General features: G+C 41.2%; 1 protein-coding gene across 3 annotated transcripts in view; it reads right to left on the bottom strand.

The window, feature by feature from the left end:
• The window catches only part of LOC310668830 (cullin-4B), a 141,632-nt gene that overhangs the window by 74,753 nt on the left and 47,021 nt on the right, over positions 1-19,858 (bottom strand). For all 3 annotated transcript variants that reach the window (XM_083422161.1, XM_083422159.1, XM_083422160.1), the window contains 2 exons: positions 16,265-16,383; positions 15,283-15,475 (listed from right to left, as the gene is read on the bottom strand). In XM_083422161.1, the coding sequence (XP_083278287.1) occupies positions 15,283-15,475; positions 16,265-16,383 (312 nt within the window). The remainder of the gene's footprint in view (positions 1-15,282; positions 15,476-16,264; positions 16,384-19,858) is intronic.

A 19,858-nucleotide genomic window follows, 5' to 3' on the forward strand; every position in this document is an offset into this window, starting at 1 on the left:
CCACCAAGTTCATAATTCCACCAAAAAAAAATTTGAATTGTTTGCCATTACTTGTTTTTGAGAAAACCATGTTGAGTCTTAGTAATCACAGCATTCTTTTCTAAATGCTCACAGACTGACTGTTGAAATCTGTTCTAGGACCTTCCCTGGTATCGATGTCAAGCTCACCGGTCGGTAGATACCCGGATCTTCCTTTATTCCCTTTTTGAAGATGGGGACAGCATTTGCCTGCCTCCAGTCTGTAGGGACCTCCCCTGTTCTCCAAGAATGCTCAAAGATAATAGACAAAGGCTCTGAAATTACATCCCAAGCTCATTTAGTACCCTTGGATGCAGCTCATCAGGCCTTGGAGAGTTGAATTCATTTAATCTAGCTAGGTGTTTCCTTACTACCTCTTTTACTATATTGGGCTGCAGCTCCCTCCTTACATCATTTATTCTGTTATCGCCAGGCTGGGTGTCACTTTCCCTTTGGCTGAAGACAGAGACAAAGTAGGTGTTGAGTAATTCCGCCTTCTCTCTGTCACCCAATAGCATTTCTTCATCTTCTCCATGCAAATGAACTACCACTTGCTTGTTCTTCGTCTTACTTCGGACACAGACAAATAAACCTTCTTTATTATTTTTAACCTCTCTTGCAAGCCTGAGCAAATTCTGAGTTATTGCCAGCCTGAGCTTCTCCCTGCAACTATTGACTACTAGTGTATACTCCTACTTTGGGATTTCCCATTTCAATAATAATAATAATAATAATAATAATAACTTATTTGTACCCCACCCATCTGGCTGGGTTTCCCCAGCCACTCTGGGCGGCTTCCACAGAGACAAAAAATACACTAAAATGTCACACATTAAAAGCTTCTGTGAACAGGGCTGTCTTCTGATGTCTTCTGAATGTCAAGTAGTTGTTTATCGCTTTGACATCTGATGGGAGGGCGTTCCACAGGGCGGGCACCACTACCGAAAAGGCCTTCTGCCTGGTTCCCTGTAGCTTTGCTTCTCGCAATGAGGGAACCGCCAGAAGGCCCTTGGCACTAGATCTCAGTGTCCAAGCTGAACGATGGGGATGGAGATGCTCCTTCAGGTATACTGGGCCGAGGCCGTTTAGGGCTTTAAAGGTCAACACCAACACTTTGAATTGTGCTCGGAAACGTACTGGGAGCCAATGTAGGTCTTTCAAGACCGGTGTTATGTGGTCTTGGCAGCCGCCCCCAGTCACCAGTCTAGCTGCCGCATTCTGGATTAGTTGTAGTTTCCGGGTCACCTTCAAAGGTAGCCCCACGTAGAGCGCATTGCAGTAGTCCAAGCGGGAGATAACAAGAGCATGCACCACTCTGGCAAGACAGTCCGCGGGCAGGTAGGGTCTCAGCCTGCGTACCAGGTGGAGTTGGTAGACAGCTGCCCTGGATACAGAATTGACCTCACTTCCGGTCTGATTGCGAGGTGGAAGCAAGCGGGTTTTCCCTCGGGAGAGGGGAGCCAGCTCCTAGAAGAAAAAAGGGGGTGCTAAAAGGGCGGCGTAGCACCCCAAAACCCCGCTGAAAGGATATTCAGGGGGTCGGGATCCCAGCGCTGCGAAGAAGCGATTCCCCCGGCCACCACGTATCCTCTTTAACAGAGGAGACGAGAGCGGCGGGGTAGAAGTGCTAGCAGCGGGACGACATTGCCTGCTTCTAGGAGCGAAGCCCCGAGCCTGCCCACTAGAGCGATCGGCTTTCCAAATTAAAAGGAATCGATTGGGGAACATTGGAATTGACTAAAATTGCTGATTTGGACTTAATTCGATGCAGACAAAGGGTAAACAGGAGGTCAACTTTGTCTGAAATCCGAAGCGCACACAGGGACTATTATCAGTGCGGAGCGTAACTGTGAGTAAAAAATAAACGGAGGCTGTTTGGCAAGAAGAACTATCTCGTTTTTTTGTTTCTTATTTTGGGCATTTTTAATGGACTTATATGAAAAGGAATTAACAGTGGGGGGAAGAAGATTGAGGAGATAGAGGGGACAATTTTCTTTGTTCGGTTTTGTGGAAGATTAAGATGCCGGGAAAGGATTCAAGACTGGATTATTTTACTTTCGATTTTAATGAACTGCACAATGAACTGTGAAGCTCCCATTCCTAACTGTTTTTTTTACCCTCACCTTTGTGGCACCGTTTAAAGGGAAGATAAGAATTACGTCTTTCTTTTTTTTCTGTGGTATCTGTTTGAGAGATTGGATTTAGATATTTTGGGACATTCAGTTGGATTATCTGCTAAAGCTTGGACAGTGGGTGAAAGCCTGCCCCCCCCCCATCTCCTCTTTGTTTAAGGAAGAAAGGAAACACCATTTTAATTTACCAGTGGATACTTGGAGAAGTTTGGATTTGTGCTTGGATTTGTGTCTTTTTTTCCCTTTTAACCTCCCTTTCTGACCTTGGATTGACTTTACTCCTCTGGTGGTTATTTCTTTTTTGGGGGTTTTTTTTGCGGAAGAGTCTTATAGGATTTATTTTTCCTCGGGTTTTTTTTATCGGGATTTAAAAATTTAAAAGATTTTAAATTGGGAATTTTTATGCTTACTGGCAGAGTGGTTTAGAATTTTAAACAGAATTGGATTTGGCCATCCAAGTGGCGAGAAGAAGTATTGGATTTTTACTTTTTATTTATTATTTTATTTTATTTTTTGTTTTTGTCTCCTTTTGGATAACATCTGGCTAAATAGTTAAAGAACGCCCTCTAGTGGATAACCATATAAATATAGTAGTTACAGAACTGAAATTGATTTTAGGTTTGCACTGCCCCCTGGTGGATAGTATTAAAGGTAAAGGTACCCCTGCCCGTACGGGCCAGTCTTGACAGACTCTAGGGTTGTGCGCCCATCTCACTCAAAGAGGCCGAGGGCCAGCGCTGTCCGAAGACACTTCCGGGTCACGTGGCCAGCGTGACATCACTGCTCTGGCGAGCCAGAGCTGCACACGGAAACGCCGTTTACCTTCCCGCTAGTAAGCGGTCCCTATTTATCTACTTGCACCCGAGAGTGCTTTCGAACTGCTAGGTTGGCAGGCGCTGGGACCGAACAACGGGAGCGCACCCCGCCACGGGGATTCGAACCGCCGACCTCTTGATCGGCAAGCCCTAGGCGCTGAGGCTTTAACCCACAGCGCCACCCGCGTCCCTTGGATAATATTATTGGTGCATTAATTTTTAATTTATAAGATGGCTCACACGCAGAAGAAAGGAGAAGGAGGGACACCAGCAGAAAGAAAGAGTTCCAGACAAGAATCTGATATTAAAGGAGATTTAGTAAAGATGGTTACAGAACTCAAATCTGATCTTAAACAAGAAATACAAAAAAGTGAAAAAAATATTGAGACAAAATTGGAGCAGATGGATAAAAAAATAGATGTGACTGTGAAAAAAATTGATGAAACAGTTAATGAAATAAAGGGGCAGATGAAGGATATGACAAAAAGGACACAAAATTTGGAAGAAGAGGCGAAAAAGATTAGAACGGAAGTCAAAGAGATTAGAAAGCAAGAAGAGAAAACCAAAGCAGAAGTAGTAGAGATCAATAAGACACAAGAGGAACTGTGGGACGCAATTGCGATGAATGAACTGAGGCAGAAGGAAAATAATCTGAGATTTAGAATGGTCCCGGAGGCCCAAGGAGAAGAAATAAAGGAGAAATTGATTGAAGAAATTGCTATGTGGTTAGAGATGCAAGAAGAGGACGTCGCAAACACAATACAAAACGCTTTTAGAATTAAAGTAAGATCAACAAAAGCAAAGAAATTCCCAGGAGACTGTTTGGTTATATTTAAAGATAGAGAAATGAAAAATTTAATTTTACAAAAGAACAGGGAGAAAAGACTGAATATTGACGGGAATTATATAATTATTTTTAAAGACGTCCCACTTCAGTTGTTGAAAAAACGGAACCAATATCAACAGTTGGTGCAAGAGCTGAGGAAAAACAAAATTGAATTCAGATGGGAATTCCCAGAAGGAGTATCGTTTGCTTACAAGGGGAAAATACATAGACTAACAAGGTTGGATGAAATGGATAAATTTTTGAGAAGATATAAAGAGCTGGGAGGAGAAGATGAAGAGGCAGCGCTGGCGGAGGCAGGAGCTGGAGGAGGAGGCCCACAAGATTCAGAAGAGGAAGAAGAAGAGGAGAAATAAGATTTTAAGACTATAATTTAAATTAATTAGAAATCAATATGGCGTTGAAAATTTGGACATGGAATATTAATGGGATGAATGAGAAAAAAAGAGAAATAAAATTCAACAATATTTGAAAAAACAAAATTTGGATATCATTTGTTTACAAGAGACTCATGTGATGAGGAAACATAGAAAAATTTTAATAAATAAAAAACTGGGAAATGAATTTATTTCATCGGATAAAACTAAAAAGAGAGGAGTGGTACTATACATCAAAAACAAATTAGAAGCACAACAAATTTTCAAAGATGAGGAGGGTAGAATAGTGGCAGCACAAGTTAAATGGCAAGGAGAAAAAATAATAATTGTCGGAGTATATGCACCAAATGAAAACAAAATAGACTTTTTAAAAGATTTAGAGGAAAATTATTTGAATATTTGGATCAAAAGACAATAATAATGGGTGATATGAATGCAGTTGTGTCGATGGAGATGGATAGATTAAGAGCAACAGGTAAATCTAAAGAAGGGAAATTACCAAAGACATTCTTTTCAATGGTAGAGAACTGCAATTTAATTGATATTTGGAGACTAAAACACCCATTAGAAAAACAATTTACCTATCAGTCAGAGGCAAATCAATCAATGTCAAGAATCGATCAAATATGGATAACTAATGAGCTTACAACAAGAATTACAAAGATCGAAATTCAACCAAACGTACTCTCGGATCATAATCCAATAAAATGTATTTTAAAGGGATATGAAGAAAAATCTTTCCGGTGGAGACTAAATGAAAATCTCTTTGATGATCAAAAAGTTGCAGAAGAAGCACAAAAGTGCTTAAAGGACTATTTTCTAAATAATATGAATCAAGGAACTAAAATAAGTAGTGTTTGGGACGCTGGTAAGGCGGTAATGAGAGGTTTCTTTATTCAGCAGAATTCAATCAAAAATAAACTTAGAGAAAAAGGGAAAAAAGAAATCTTAAAACAAATAATGGAAAACGAGAAGAAATTGGTTACCTGAAGATAAAAAACTCAAATTGAACATCAAAGCATTACAAGCACAATTTGCAATGATAATAAATAGAGAAGTAGAATGGAACATTAAAAGAATGAGACAAAGGAACTTTGAATTTGCAAACAAATCCGGAAAACTGTTAGCTTGGCAGATAAAAAAAAGGAAAGAGCAAAATACCATACATAAAATAATTGTAGAAGATAGAGAGATCGATGATCCGAAGGGGATAAGAAAAGGATTTGTGGACTTCTATAGACAACTATATAAGAGAAAAGAAAGAGGGAATATTAAAAAAATAGAAGAGTATCTAAAAGAGAAAGGGGTGCAGAAGATTCCGACAAAAGAAAAATGTAAACTAAATAAGATGATAGAATTAGAGGAAATAAGAACTGAAATTAAATAATTAAAAAGTGGAAAGACACCAGGACCGGACGGATTTAGTGCAAGATTTTATAAAGAAATGAAGGACATCCTACTTGTACCGTTGAAAGAAGTTATGAATAACATTTTAACAGAGAAAGAAAAACCAGAAACTTGGAAAGAAGCATATATTACTTTGATACCCAAGCAGGATTCTGATTTAACGCAAGTTTAAAACTTTAGGCCGATCTCACTTTTGAATAATGATTATAAGTTATTTGCAAATGTATTAGCAAACAGGTTGAAAAAAGTTTTGAAGGAGTTATTACATAAAGACCAGGCCGGTTTTCTTCCAGGCAGACAAATGAAAGATAATATCAAGAATGTAATTAATGTTATGGAATACTTGACTGCCAGGAATGATAAACAAGCTATGTTAATATTTGTGGATGCAGAGAAGGCCTTTGATAATATTTCTTGGGATTTTATGTTTAAAAACTTTGAAATGATGGAGATGGAACAAATGTTTTTAAATGGTATTAAGGCAATATATATGGATCAAAAAGCTAAATTAATAGTTAATAATGTGTTGGCAGAAAACATAAAAATAACTAAGGGTACAAGACAAGGTTGTCCTCTATCACCACTGTTATTTATCGCGGTCCTGGAAGTCTTTTTAAGGGCAATTAGAAGTAATGATCAAATAAAAGGGGTAACGGTGGGTCGAAAAGAATATAAGGTTAAAGCTTTTGACTTCCGGGTTGGCGCTTCTGGTAATGGCGGATTTCCTCCGTCTCGGAGGAATCCGCTCCCTGGAAACAAGGGTCTGACCGCCACGGCAAGGCGGAGACCCGCAAAAAACCACGGACGGAAGAAGACCGTGGGCTTGGGATTCAGCACATACCTTGTGCGCCTCCCCTACTCGCGGGGAGACCCGATTTCGGGTACATCGAATCAACCGCTACTTTCAGGGAGTGAAGCCGCATAGCTGTTGCCAGAAAGCGCCGACTTTTCCTGTGGACATTTGGACTTTAAGTAAATATTCGTAAGTAAATCGAATTGGATTACTAAACATTTGGATTTGGCACTTGAACGTGAAGGTCTAAACAGGAGGTCTACCTTCCGTTTTGTAAAAAGATTAAAGCAAAGCCGCTGTAAGCTGAAGCCTACGAAAAGTATTCTATAAAGTATTAATTCTCACCATTTAAGACATTGAACACCCCCTCGGAAGCAGGGGAAGAGGGGGGAATTCTTTTGTGGACGATTTAAACCTGCAGGACAGTGAAGAAGATGATTTAATTTACCACTGTCTCGAGCCTGGGATCGGGCTGTCAAAAGGCTTTATGATTTGAAAAAATAATAACGGGGAATGGAACACATCTTGATGGACGGTTGAATAGAGAGATATACCTTTTCGTATTGATTTCGTGGTATTTAAAAAGAAGAAGAGCTGATTTGTAATTTTGTTACTGAATTCTGAATTGAAAATAACAAAAATACAAACTGTTGCCGATAGAGGGAGCTTCAGAAACTGTTGCGACTGTTACACTTCTGAGGCGGAAAATTCCACTAAAGAATGGAGGCTGAGAAATAAGTGGCCTTGAATAATTTTAAGGTAATACTGGAAAAACAAGAAGCTCTTGGGAACATGGCTGATAAAATAACTGCTCTGTTGGAGCAACTGATAAAGACAGTGGACACTTTTGAACAAAGTGTCTCTGACTTGGAACAGAACGTATCTGTCTTGGAACAGAAAGTGAGTAATTCAACAGGTGCTGTTTGGGATGTGGAACCAACTTCGAAAGGGCAAGCATTGAAGAGGATGGAACAACCAAAACAACCTGTTCTGTCTCTGCAAGATGAAACTCAAGTGGAGGCCTTGGCCTCAGTGAATCAAATCGATGGACATAAATTGAAGTTCAAGGTTATGGACTTTGAAAGTCAGAACTGGAGAGGCAGTGCCCCACTTGGACTGAATAAGGCAAGATGGATGGACTTTCTGTTGGAGGGTGGCACTGCGGGAAAGTTTGGAAAAGTGGAATTCCGTAACCTCAAAGAGACTGTGGAGTATGCTTTGGAATACCTCTTGGATTACAATTTTGAACATGGAGTATGGGCAATCATGTTGAAATTGAATAAAGGAGCTGCCGAGAAAAAAGCCCTTTGGGATTTAATTTTAGGTACTGAAAGAAACCTGCAGACAGATCAGGGAGAAGAGTTAAGAGCCTCGGACATAAGAGCACCAGGTTGATGGAATTAATGGAACTGACAGAAAAGACTGATAAAATTAGCAGAAAAGACTGATAAAATCCGAAACCAGGGGGAAGAGATGGTGGGGGGAAATTGGGAATTTTCTAAAACAGCATTTAGTATAATATTGCATAATTAAGGAATGTTGGGAGATGGTGGAATGAATTTATTTGACTTTAGTGGAAATATGATAAGGATTTGATATATTAGGATTTAAGGGTATAAGATTTAAGGTTTTTCTCTTTTCTCTTTTTATTAGATTGGAGTATAGATAATTTTCTAGATGTTGATGGGAGGATAAGGTTTAAATGGATTAAGATAAATAAGTGAGTAAGCAGTGAAAGATGGAAAGAACTTGCTGACTTAATTAATAACTGGAATACAAAAAGGGAGGTGGGAGGAGGTCAAGGAAATAAGTTATTGAAGGATGGAATTCTGAAAAATGGAAGTGTTTCTTTTTTAAATGTTTTTTTTTTCTCTTGGTGGGGTGGAGGGGTGGTTTTTTATGTATTTTTAATTTTAATTTTTGTTTTTTTCCCTTATTCTACTGTATTTTGGCTTTTTCAATTTTTTTGTATTTGTGAAAATTGGAATAAATATTATTTTTAAAAATATATATATATAAGGTTAAAGCTTTTGCAGATGATTTAGTATTAACTCTGGAAGACCCCATGACTACAGTAACAGAAGTGTTGAAAGAAATTATCAGTTTGGTCAGCTGGCAGGATTTATTTTGAACAAGAAAAAAACTAAAGCAATCATTAAAAACATAGATCAAGAGGCAATTAATAGACTACAGCAACAAACAGAGATAGAAGTGGTCAAGAAAGTTAAATACTTAGGAGTATGGTTAACCCCCAGGAGTATTGATTTGTTTCAGAATAATTATGTTCCAACTTGGAATAAGATTAAAAGGGACCTAGAGGTGTGGGGAAGAATGAAATTGTCATTTTGGGGAAGGATTGCAACAATTAAAATGAATGTGCTACCGAAGATGTTATTCTTATTTCAAACGATTCCAGTAATCAAAGGGGCAGCAATTTTTAAAAATTGGCAAAGAGAAATTTCAAGGTATATCTGGCAGGGTAAGAAGCCGAGGATAAAATTTAAGATATTGACAGATGCGAAAGCAAGAGGAGGCTTCGCCCTGCCAGACTTGAAACTGTACTATGAAGCATCCTGCCTCTGTTGGTTGAAGGATTGGATGAAATTAGAATATACTGATTTGTTAGATCTGGAAGGTTTTGATAATAGATTTGGGTGGCATGCGTATTTGTGGTATGACAAGAAACGTGTACATAAAGGATTTGAAAACCACATCATAAGAAGGTCTCTGATTGAAGTGTGGGAAAGATATAAAAACTTGTTGGAACAAAAAACTCCATATTGGTTATCGCCGTTGGAGGCGATGTGTGTGAAGAAAGTCAATATGACTGGGGGATGGGTGACATATGAGAAGCTAATAAGTAAAAGAGAAGGTAAATGGAAAATGAGACCATTTGAAGAAGTTAAGGAATATGTTAATGATTGGTTGCATTTTTTTCAGATCAATGAAATGTTTAAAAAAGATTTGAACCAAAGGGGTTTTGCAGACAAAGAATCAAAATTGCAAACAGAAATATTGAATAATGATTTTAAAATTCTAGCAAAAATGTATAAGATATTATTAGAATGGTGTATAAAGGATGAAGAGGTAAAATCAGTTATGATTGATTGGGCCAAAGACTTAGGACACAATATACAAATGGAAGATTGGGGAAAATTATGGAAAGAAGGTTTAAGATTCACTGCATGTACAACTATAAAAGAAAATGTGATGAAAATGATGTATCGATGGTATGTAACTCCGGTAAAATTAGCAAAAATGTATAAGACAAGTAACAAATGTTGGAAATGTAAAGAAAAAGAAGGTACTTTCTATCATATGTGGTGGGAATGTAAGAAAGTAAAAAGCTTTTGGGAAATGATTTATAATGAATTGAAGAAAATGTTGAAATATACATTTGTTAAGAAACCAGAAGCATTTTTATTAGGCATTATAGGTAATGAGATAAATAAGAAAGAAAAGAAGTTATTTTTATATGCAGTGACAGCAGCAAGAATATTGATGGCCCAGAAATGGAAACAAGAGGAGCTACCTACGTTAGAAGAATGGAGGACAAAAATGACAGACTACGCAGAATTGGACAGAATGACAGGAAGGATCCGAAACCGACAAGATCAAAGATTCACAGAAGATTGGGAAAAAATTATTGAATATTTGCAAAAATTAAGTGATAATCAGATTACGTTTGTAAGTTTTAATGAAGCATTGTGATGGGAAATAAGCATTAAAAGGGGATGAAGTTTTACAGTAATAATATAAACAATAAAATAGAAATGTGTTTAAAGTTAAAATATGAAGGATTTGCAGACAAGTTGAGAGAAGTCGAAAAAAGAGAAATAAGATGTAACTAAGATGTATGGAGTGTATAATTTTGTTTTGTATTTGAAAATTAATAAATATATATAAAAAAAAGAATTGACCTGCACCTCCATGGACAGCTGTGAGTCCAAAATGACTCCCAGGCTGCACACCTGGTCCTTGAGGGGCACAGTTACCCCATTCAGGACCAGGGAGTCCTCCACACAAGCCCACCCCCTGTCCCCCAAAAACAGTACTTCTGTCTTGTCAGGATTCAACCTCAATCCATTAGCCGCCATCCATCCTCCAACCGCCTCCAGGCACTCACACAGGACCTTCACTGCCACCACCACTTTCTGAACACGGCCCAGGAGGAAGGAGCGAAACCACTGTATAACAGTGCCTGCAGCTCCCAGCCCCCCTAGACGGTCCAGAAGGATGCTATGGTCAATTGTATCAAAGGCCGCTGAGAGATCCAGCAGAACTAGGAAACAGCTCTCACCTTTGTCCCTAGCTCGCCAGAGATCATCAACCAGCACGACCAAGGCAGTTTTAGTCCCATGATGAGGCCTGAATCCCGATTTGAAGGGATCCAAATGGTCTGCATCCTCCAGGCGTGCCTGGAGTTGTTCAGCAACCACTCTCTCAATCACCTTGCCCAAGAATGGAAGATTTGATATGCACTTCTTAACTCTCAGCTCATTTGTAAGCTCCTTATGCAGTCACACCAGTTTCCTTAGATGCCTCCCACTTCTTTCTTGTTGGTATTGTCTCCATTTGTGCCTTCAATATTTCTCCTTTTAGAAACTCACATCCTTCTTGGACTCCCTTCTCTTTGAGTATTTCTGACCATGGGATCACACCCAGTAGCTCCTTAAGCTTTTTGAAAGAGGACTTCTTAAAGTCCAGAGTGCGTGTCCAACTACGCTGCGTTTCCAAGTACTTCCAACTTTGTCAGTCAGTTCCTCCCTGTTGGTGAGTACCAGGTCCAAGATAGATGATCCCCTTGTTGGTTCTTCCACCTTCTGGAATATGAAATTATCAGCGAGGCAATGGAGGAATTTGTCAGACCTTACATTCTTGGCAGAGTTTGAGTTCCAACAGATATTGGGAAAGTTGAAGTCTCCGATGACTACTGTATCTCTCCCCTATGGTCTGCGTGGAACTGGCAGAAAAAATTGTTGGTGCTCAGCCCCTTCAAACCCGGCACCTATCCTTAAGGAAGCAGTGACCATGATCCAAGGAGCCAAATCCTTCCTGATGACACCACTGATGCAGCCAGTGGTTTACTTCAAGTATTTTCCTCTCTCTTCCTGGGAAGGAGTGATGAAATGACTACCTGTGCCCCAAGTCTCTTCAGCTTCCTGCCAGGGTCTCAGCCCCTTGCTATACGTTGAAGGCTGTGTGTGGCAGCATTATTAGTACCCACATGATTCAGAAGGAAGGGGTAGAGGTCAGTGGGCTTTAGAAGACTTGGCAACTTCTCTGCCACATTGTGAATCTTTGAATCTGGAAGACAGCACACCTCCCAGAACATCCTGTTTCCTCCACACACTACTGCCCCAGTAGGGAGTCACCTACCACCACCAAACATCTCTTCCTCCTCTGGGGAGTGGCAGGAATCTTTCTATATGCTGTTCCTTCTAAAGCCTCTTTGGAGAGTCCTAAAGTCTGCAACTGCTGTTCTTGAGTCTTCCCCTTTTGTGTATTGGAGCTTAGCTGGATACTGTTGGGATAGGTTACAAAACTTATGGCTCAAGTACTTCTTACTCCTTCCTCTCAGCTTGCCTTCTCCAGACTACAATTCCCTTTCTCCGATCCAGAATCAGTGTCTAAGGTGAGAGCATGGAAGCAATTTTGCAGCTCCAGTGACAATTCAGTGTTCAGATTGTTAACAGGACCCAAGTAGTCCAACCATATTGTATCATTTATGGCCTGGTCGCACTGGATACCAATATATTTTAAAGCCCAATTCAAAGTGTTGGTCTTCACCTATAAACCCTGTATAATCCCTTATACAACAACTGCAATATTAATAACTTGTATTTGTGTTGACACATTAGATGATTTATAAAACTACAAGAGAAGCACTCAAACTATATCCTTGTTCTTCCTGTGTGTGGCAATTATTCTGTCCATCGTGTTTCTTCCTGTCCTTGTAAAATGTAACCAGGACCGTGACAGTTTGCTGTGGCCAATCTATGTCCCGGCTGGGGTGCAAGTTGGACAGTGCCTGGTCTACAGATATCACCACGGTGCTGCAGAACCTTCACACACAGGTAGCCATGCTCCAGGTGGAGGTTCAAGTGCTTCAAGCGGTCCTGGCTGCGGCTCCGGCCTGACATGACCCCTTCGGGACTGGGGGGGTGGGCCGCTTGATGTCCAGGATGGGTGTGTGTATCATTGCGGCCGGCTCTCAATTCCGGAGGGGCCACTCCGGACCCAGGTCCTTGAGCAGTGCCACGACGCGCAAACCGCCGGACATGGGGGGTACGTGAAAACACTGCAGCTACTGTCCCAGGCCTTCTGGTGGCCAGGGGTTTGGTCGGACATTAAAAAATACGTGTAGTCCTGTGGGATTTGCGCTCGGACGACAGAGACCCCTGGGACTCCTCCAGCCATTACCCACCCCCCAAAGGCCATGGTCAACACTTTCTATGGACTTCATCGTGGACCTGCCAAGGGATGGTGTCTGGTGGTGGTGGATTCACTCACCAAGATGGCACAATTTATCCCGGTCCGAAGCCTCCCCACAGCACAACAGACGACCCGTCTGTTTCTTGAACACGTATTCTGGCTACCTGGGCTCCCAGACACGGTGATCTCAGACAGGGGGCCCCAGTTTGCGTCCCAGTTCTGGGCTGCCTTTCTCAAGGGACTGGGTATCGAACGGCGACTCTCCTCTGGGTATCGAACGGCGACTCTCCTCTATCACCCACAGACGGCCAGACAGAGAGGGTTAATCAAGTTCTGGAACAATATCTCCGCTGCTTCCTGAGCTACCATCAGGACAACTGGTCGGATCTGCTGCCATTGGCTGAGTTTGCCTACAACGACGCCTGCCATGCCTCCATGGAACAGAGCCCTTTCTATGCCAACCTTGGGTACCACCTGCGCCACCACCCCTGCACAACGGAGGCGTCTCTTGTGCCTTCCGCCAGTGATCCGGTCTCCCACATTCAGGAGACACAAGCCAACCTGGTACGGCACCTAGAGAGAGCCAAGGCTGATTATAAGGCGCAAGCTGACCGACGGCATCAGCAGGAGCCCACGTTCCAGGTCAGGGACAAGGTCTGGCTGTCCTTGGAGCACCACCAAAGCAGACATCCCTCGGCTAAGCTGGACATTTCCTCATCCTGCAGCAGATCAATCCGGTCGCCTGCAAGTTGAAGCTTCCCCCCTCTCTGAAGATCGACCCAGCTCAAGCCCTGCCATGCAGACTATTTTCTGGGTTGCGTCGCCCTGCCACAGGTCCAGGTTGACGGCCATGAGGAGTTCCAGGTCGCCCAGTTCCTGGACTCGAAACGGCTCCGTGGCAAACTCCACTAATTGACTGGGTGGGCTATGGGCCCGAGGAAAGATCATGGGATCCGCCCGACTTTGTGCACACACCTGCCAAGGTTCAGGCCTTTCACCGGAGGTTCCCAGACAAGCCAGGACGGGGGGGGGGGGAGTACTGTCAGGAGTGGGTGCAGGAGCCAGGCCCTGTGACTGGTAGGGCCTTGCAGAACTGGGACCTTCCTAAATTTGGCCTGGAAGGGCAAGGCACGGCCGCATAGATGAGGCTTGACAGAAGTCTCGTAGCACCTGATAGCAAGGGCCGGGAAGGGATATATAAGACCAGCATTTTCCTCTGGCTCTTTGCCACAACAACACGCTATTCACCTAGCTGTGCTTCGGCTTCCTGACTCCTGGTATCCTGACTCTTGGACCCTTGGCTTCCTGACCCCTGGACTGCTGACCCTGGACTGCTGATTCCTGCTTCCCAACCTCTACCCCAGTCCCGACGTACCAAGCCGGGACTCCGACTGCCCGTAACACATCCTTCTGTCCAACTGAAGATAAATGATGTTATACTGCTAAGAAAATTAAATTCCCCTAAATCATCCTGGTTTTTCCTTCGTCAACAATCTCCCACTGTCGTGGGAGCTGCCTCCATTAAGGCAGACTGGACCCGGAAGCCCTGTATTTTATGCTTTAGAAACATATGAAAAGCCTGCGGGATAAGGCCAATGGTCCATCTAGCCCACCTGAGTAAAACTCTACGCATTTGTGATTCCCAGCAATTGATATTTAGAGGCATACTGCGCCTCTGACAGTGGAGGGTTGCCATATGTCCTCTTTTTCTAGGACACGTCCTCTTTTTCATGCATATGTAAAATCAGTCGTCATAGCGATCCATAGTTAAAAGTAGAAGTTGGCAAATGTGTCCCTTTTTTTGCTCTTCAGAATATGGCAACCCTTCTATGAATTTGTCTACTCCTCTTTTAAAGCCACCCAAGTTGGTGGCCATCACTGCCTCCTGTGGTAGCAAGTTCCATAGTTTAACTATATGCTGTATGAAGTACTTTTGTCTGTCCTGAATCTTCCAATGTTCAGCTTCATTGGATGTCCACGAGTTCTAGTGTTATGGGAGAGAGATAGAGAATGCAAACTTGTCCCTATCCACTTTCTCCATGCCATGCGTAATTCTATACACTTCTGTTATGTTTCCCTCTTACTCGCCTTTTCTCTAAACTAAGAAGTCCCAAATGCTGCAACTTTTCTTTATAGGGAAGTCACTCCATCCCCTTAATCATTTTGGCGGGCCTTTTCTGAACTTTTTCCAGTTCCACAATAACCTCCTTGAGGTAAAGAGACCAGAACTGTATACAGTACAGTATTCCAAAAGCGGTTGCACCATAGATTTGTATAATGGAATTATGATACTGAAAGCTTTATTTTCAGTTCCTTTCCTAATGACCCCCAGCAAGGAACTCAATGGTTTTCACAGCTGCCACACACTGGGTCAACATTTTCATTGAGCTATCAATTACATCTTGAGACTATTATTAGGAGTTTGACAAGTTGAAATAATAATAATAGTAAATACCTGTACCTATAAGTTCAGCAGGTTTATTTGGTCTTTTGTTGATGAATGTTTCAAAGGCTTCTTTCATGGCATTGACAAACTTCTCATTCTTCAAAAAGCAAATGTCAATTATATGATCAACTTTATCCTTAAAGTCCAGCAGTTCTTGGACCATGGTTTTGTCTTTTTCTGGATTTATTACTATGGTGCTTCCAAATATCTACAAAGAAAAAAAATGTTATTTAGAAACAATTCTGTTGATTGCCACACACAGCTCGTGTAAACAAGACCCAGTTTGTAAGCAAAAACACTGCATGTTTTAGACATAAGCAGTTAGCTCCAGCCAATTCAATGTCTGTTTCATTTATATCCTGCCCTTCATCCAAGGAGCTCAAGGCAGTGTAAACTGTTTCCCCCAAGATTGTATTACTACCACAATTAAATTAGGCTGATACAAAGGCAGTCAGTGAGCTTCATTGCTGAGTGGAAATTTGAATTTAATATTTAATGTATGCATATACTGCCTTTCTGCCCAAATACCCAAGGTGGTTATTTCACCACCCCACCCCACCCCCCAAAAAAACTAGTTGTAGTTTTCTTTGTACTAAAGCTTTGTACCAGGACAAACATAACCACCAGTAATCTATAGTAAAGATTTGGGAACATTTTAAAATCAGATATAAAACCAACCTAGTACTATAAACATGGGGAACAGTATCATTTGGGGATAGAAAAACATCCAAAATAAAGCATTTATTAGGCACCCAAGTAATCAGAATGTTATGTCAAGAAAGAAAATCCAATGCACCCAATGGATATGATAGTTCCCCACTGTAATTTTGATATGTTGGTGCAAATTTGCACAGGCTGTATTTTAGAAGACTATGACAACTTCTTAACCACATAATTTCCATATATAGGCCTATTTTACAACTTTACAGGCATCTTCCCCCACTTTAAAGATTTGTTCCTCCTAGATAACCTTTGGATATCAGCCACACATTGCTACCTTTATATACTCAATCCACTGCTGCAAGAGAGCTTGTACTCCATTTTTCACCTTACTGAACAACTGATATAATAGAGACAAGTCCTTAATTCGGTTTTCATCTAGGAGGTGATTTAAACCTGCAAGATAAAGGTGTGTTACCAATTACTCCAAATGAATGCATCTTCATCCAAACAAAACAAAAGTTTCAAACTTCAGCTTAACCAATAATAATAATAATAATAATTAATATATTTGTACCCCGCCCATCTGGCTGGGTTTTCCCAGCCACTCTGGGCAGCTCCCAACAGAATATTAAAAAGAGTATAAAACATCAAACATTAAAAAATTCCCTAAACAAACAAACCATTCCTTCCCATTACCATTTTGACTACATAAGGTTTATCAGAGCAAAACATGAGGAAAATGGCATAGATATACTCATTCTGTTACTGCTGCTGTCTCTTTTTTTTGACAGATTCTGGGGAAGCCATTAAAGTTTAGAATATTTAAGGAACTTTGTGTCAAAAAGGAAATAAAAGAATGGATAGGAGGAAATGGATAAATGGAGACAACACATTAGCCCAGTCTGGATGTAATGCTAAGCCATTTAGTGAAGTAGGAGAGTTGAAAATACTGCCAATATATTTCACATCTGGCAACCAATGTGCCCCTTTGGTTTCAGATAGTACATGGGTAGAAGAGTCTAAAAATCCCGGGACACAAATTTTCACAGCTCTCTAGCAGCTATGGTGGCTCATTTACCAGAAGTAATGCTTTTACCATTAACTCTGGAAATGTATTCTCAATTCTGATCAAACTAAGCCTCCTGATGTATATTTTGCTCTAGGACAGGCATAGGTAAACTCGGCCCTCCAGATGTTTTGGGACTATAATTCCCATCATCCCTGACCACTCGTCCTGTTAGCTAGGGATGATGGGAGTTGTAGGCCCAGAACATCTGGAGGGCCGAGTTTGCCTATGCCTGCTCTTGAAGGCTTAGTTTGGTCAGAAAAGAGTATACATTTCCATAGTTAAAACTATGGCTTACTGAAGCAAGCCGTGATCAAAACATTTTGTCTGTAGGGGGCCACATTCCTTGAGGAATTATTTGTCACGGCTGTATTGTTGGTAGTGGGCAGAGCCAAAGTCAGTGGTAGGGTCACTGTTTTTCCCTCCCTGCTCAGCAACAATCTGATGATGGAAGAGGAAAAGACTGCTATTTCCAGAGGTCTGAACTGATAGCTTGGCAAGGCATTTTAAAAATTAGGCAGAAGTCCACGGGTTACCCTTTTCTTTCTTTCTCCAAATCTTTATTAGCCATTACGGATATAGACCATCTTAAAACATTCATACACAAAAAAATTAAAATATATACAAAGAAGCAGCCATATAAGATATATAGTAACAGAAATTTTCATTGGAGTGTCTTCCCACTAAACTGTGCTATTTACCACTCTAATAGATACTATTGACAGAAACTCAGCCACCCTTGCAGTTACCTCTGGCTTAATATCAGACAGGTAGAATCTGATTTTCTCATTGTGCCATGTTGTTAAACTACCCCAAAAGAGGGATAACACGTTTACGTAGCTGGTTGTACAATGGACAGTAGAAAAGAATATGTACTACAGCGTCCGACAAATTCAAATAACACCTGCAATGTCTATCATTTCTAGGGATGTTTAAATATCTGCCCTTAACAAAAGCTGAGGGGAAAACATTCAGTTGGGCTAACATAAATGCCCTGCGTTGGGCTAGAATTATTATCTTTGAGATATAAGCGATCCTGTTATCGGTTTATGGGCTACTACTAAAATGAGGCTGCATTTTAAATTGTATTTTAACTCGTATTTTAACTAACTGGTTTTTTTCTTTTTCTTTTACGTTTTATTGTAATTTTATTGGTGTTAGCAGCCCCCCCCCTGAGCCCGGTTCTGGCAGGGTATAAATAAAAATTATTATTATTATTATTATTATTATTATTATTATTATTATTACTATTATTATTACTATTATTATTACTATTATTTAAACCATAGAACTTGGGGGAGGAGATTTTATTTACAGCTGACTCAATGTTTTGTTTTTCAGTATCCCTTAATCTAATTTGGATATTGGGATAAATATATTGCTCAGTAGAATTTTACAATAATTCCAAGTCAATACCAATAGATCTAATTTTGCTGTGTATGAGTTGGAGCCATCTGGATTTATAGCAGTCCTTAAGTAAATCGGAAAGCAGACTCAAAGGTTGGGAACGAAAATGGCAATGCAGCCAGTATTTTATAGTGTGAATCCACACCCAATATTCCACCATGTGTATACCTAATTCTGCGTACATCGTCTCATACTTGATTGAATTTGGGAGCCCAAGGCTACATCCCAGGAAACTTGAGTGTATCTTATCAAAATCACTATTATATGCTTATATCCATATTGGGATCTCAAAAAGTAGATGATGACACTTTAGCTTGAAAAATCTGAATTGCAGCTGGTATAAATTGGTTACCTTTCTGAAAATAAAAGCATGCTGCTGCTGAGGAGATACACTTTGCCTGTTTTGTAGCACTTGTGCGATGGTTTGACCAACCTGAGTTGCTCTGGAATAAAATTCTGAGATTTTCATTCTTTCCCGTGCTGCAGAGTGTGTGTGACTACTAGATCACATGCTCTGTATGTTGACATTCCATTCTTTGGAAGCATGGGAATGGAAGGAGCTCTGTGCCACTTCCATCTTCTTTGTTCTTTGTTCTGTTCTGTTGTTGTTCTCTCTCAGAGACATGCCATAATGGCTCTGTTCTTTATTTCGATCCTGTAAATAAATCACTAAACCAAGATACTAGGTATCCTCAGTCTCAGCTTCTGCTAAGCTCTGCTGCTTGCTTGAATGTCCGGAGGAGTGAATGCTGTGCTATGCGTTCCGGACCAGTGCCGGGAGAAGGCCGTCTCCCACTGAGAAGCACCAACAAATGGTTACAGGGCCCAGAGAAACAGGCGTCTGATGCTCGGAGCCAGAGACTGTGCGATTTACGAAGCTGGAATGCTGGACACATTGCGAGGTATGTGGCTCGGGTTACTGCAGGAAGCACTGCTAGCTTTCGCTTTTCAGAAGCAGGAAAACAGTGGCAGTTCACTGCTCATGATTTACGACTGCTAGCAGGTTTTCAGCAGCAGTTAAGGATTACCCAGAGCATGAAGGGGGTGTAGCCTTCCCCAAATTAATGCAGGGAATTATCAAACCTGGGAAATTTATGCGAAGGCATTTCTAATGGAAGGAGGGAGTGTGGGAAACAATGGAAGACCCAACCCCAGGAGATCATTCAGCCACTTGGAAGAAAGCAGATTCCAAGGCAAGAGGCTTATTAAACCTTGCAGTATCTCCTGAAGAATTACTCCTTCTGAGAGACAAAGGGTCAGTCAAGGATATTTGGAAAGCTCTGCGGGATGCCCACCTGAGAGTAGCAGCAAGAGCGTCACTACAGTGGTACCTCAGATTAAGAACTTAATTCGTTCTGGAGGTCCATTCTTAACTTGAAACTGTTCTTAACCTGAGGTACCACTTTAGCTAATGGGGCCTCCCGCTGTCGCCGTGCTGCAGCTGCATGATTTCTG

Source organism: Podarcis tiliguerta, assembly GCF_965153285.1.
Source record: "Podarcis tiliguerta genome assembly, chromosome: W".
NCBI lineage: Eukaryota > Metazoa > Chordata > Lepidosauria > Squamata > Lacertidae > Podarcis > Podarcis tiliguerta.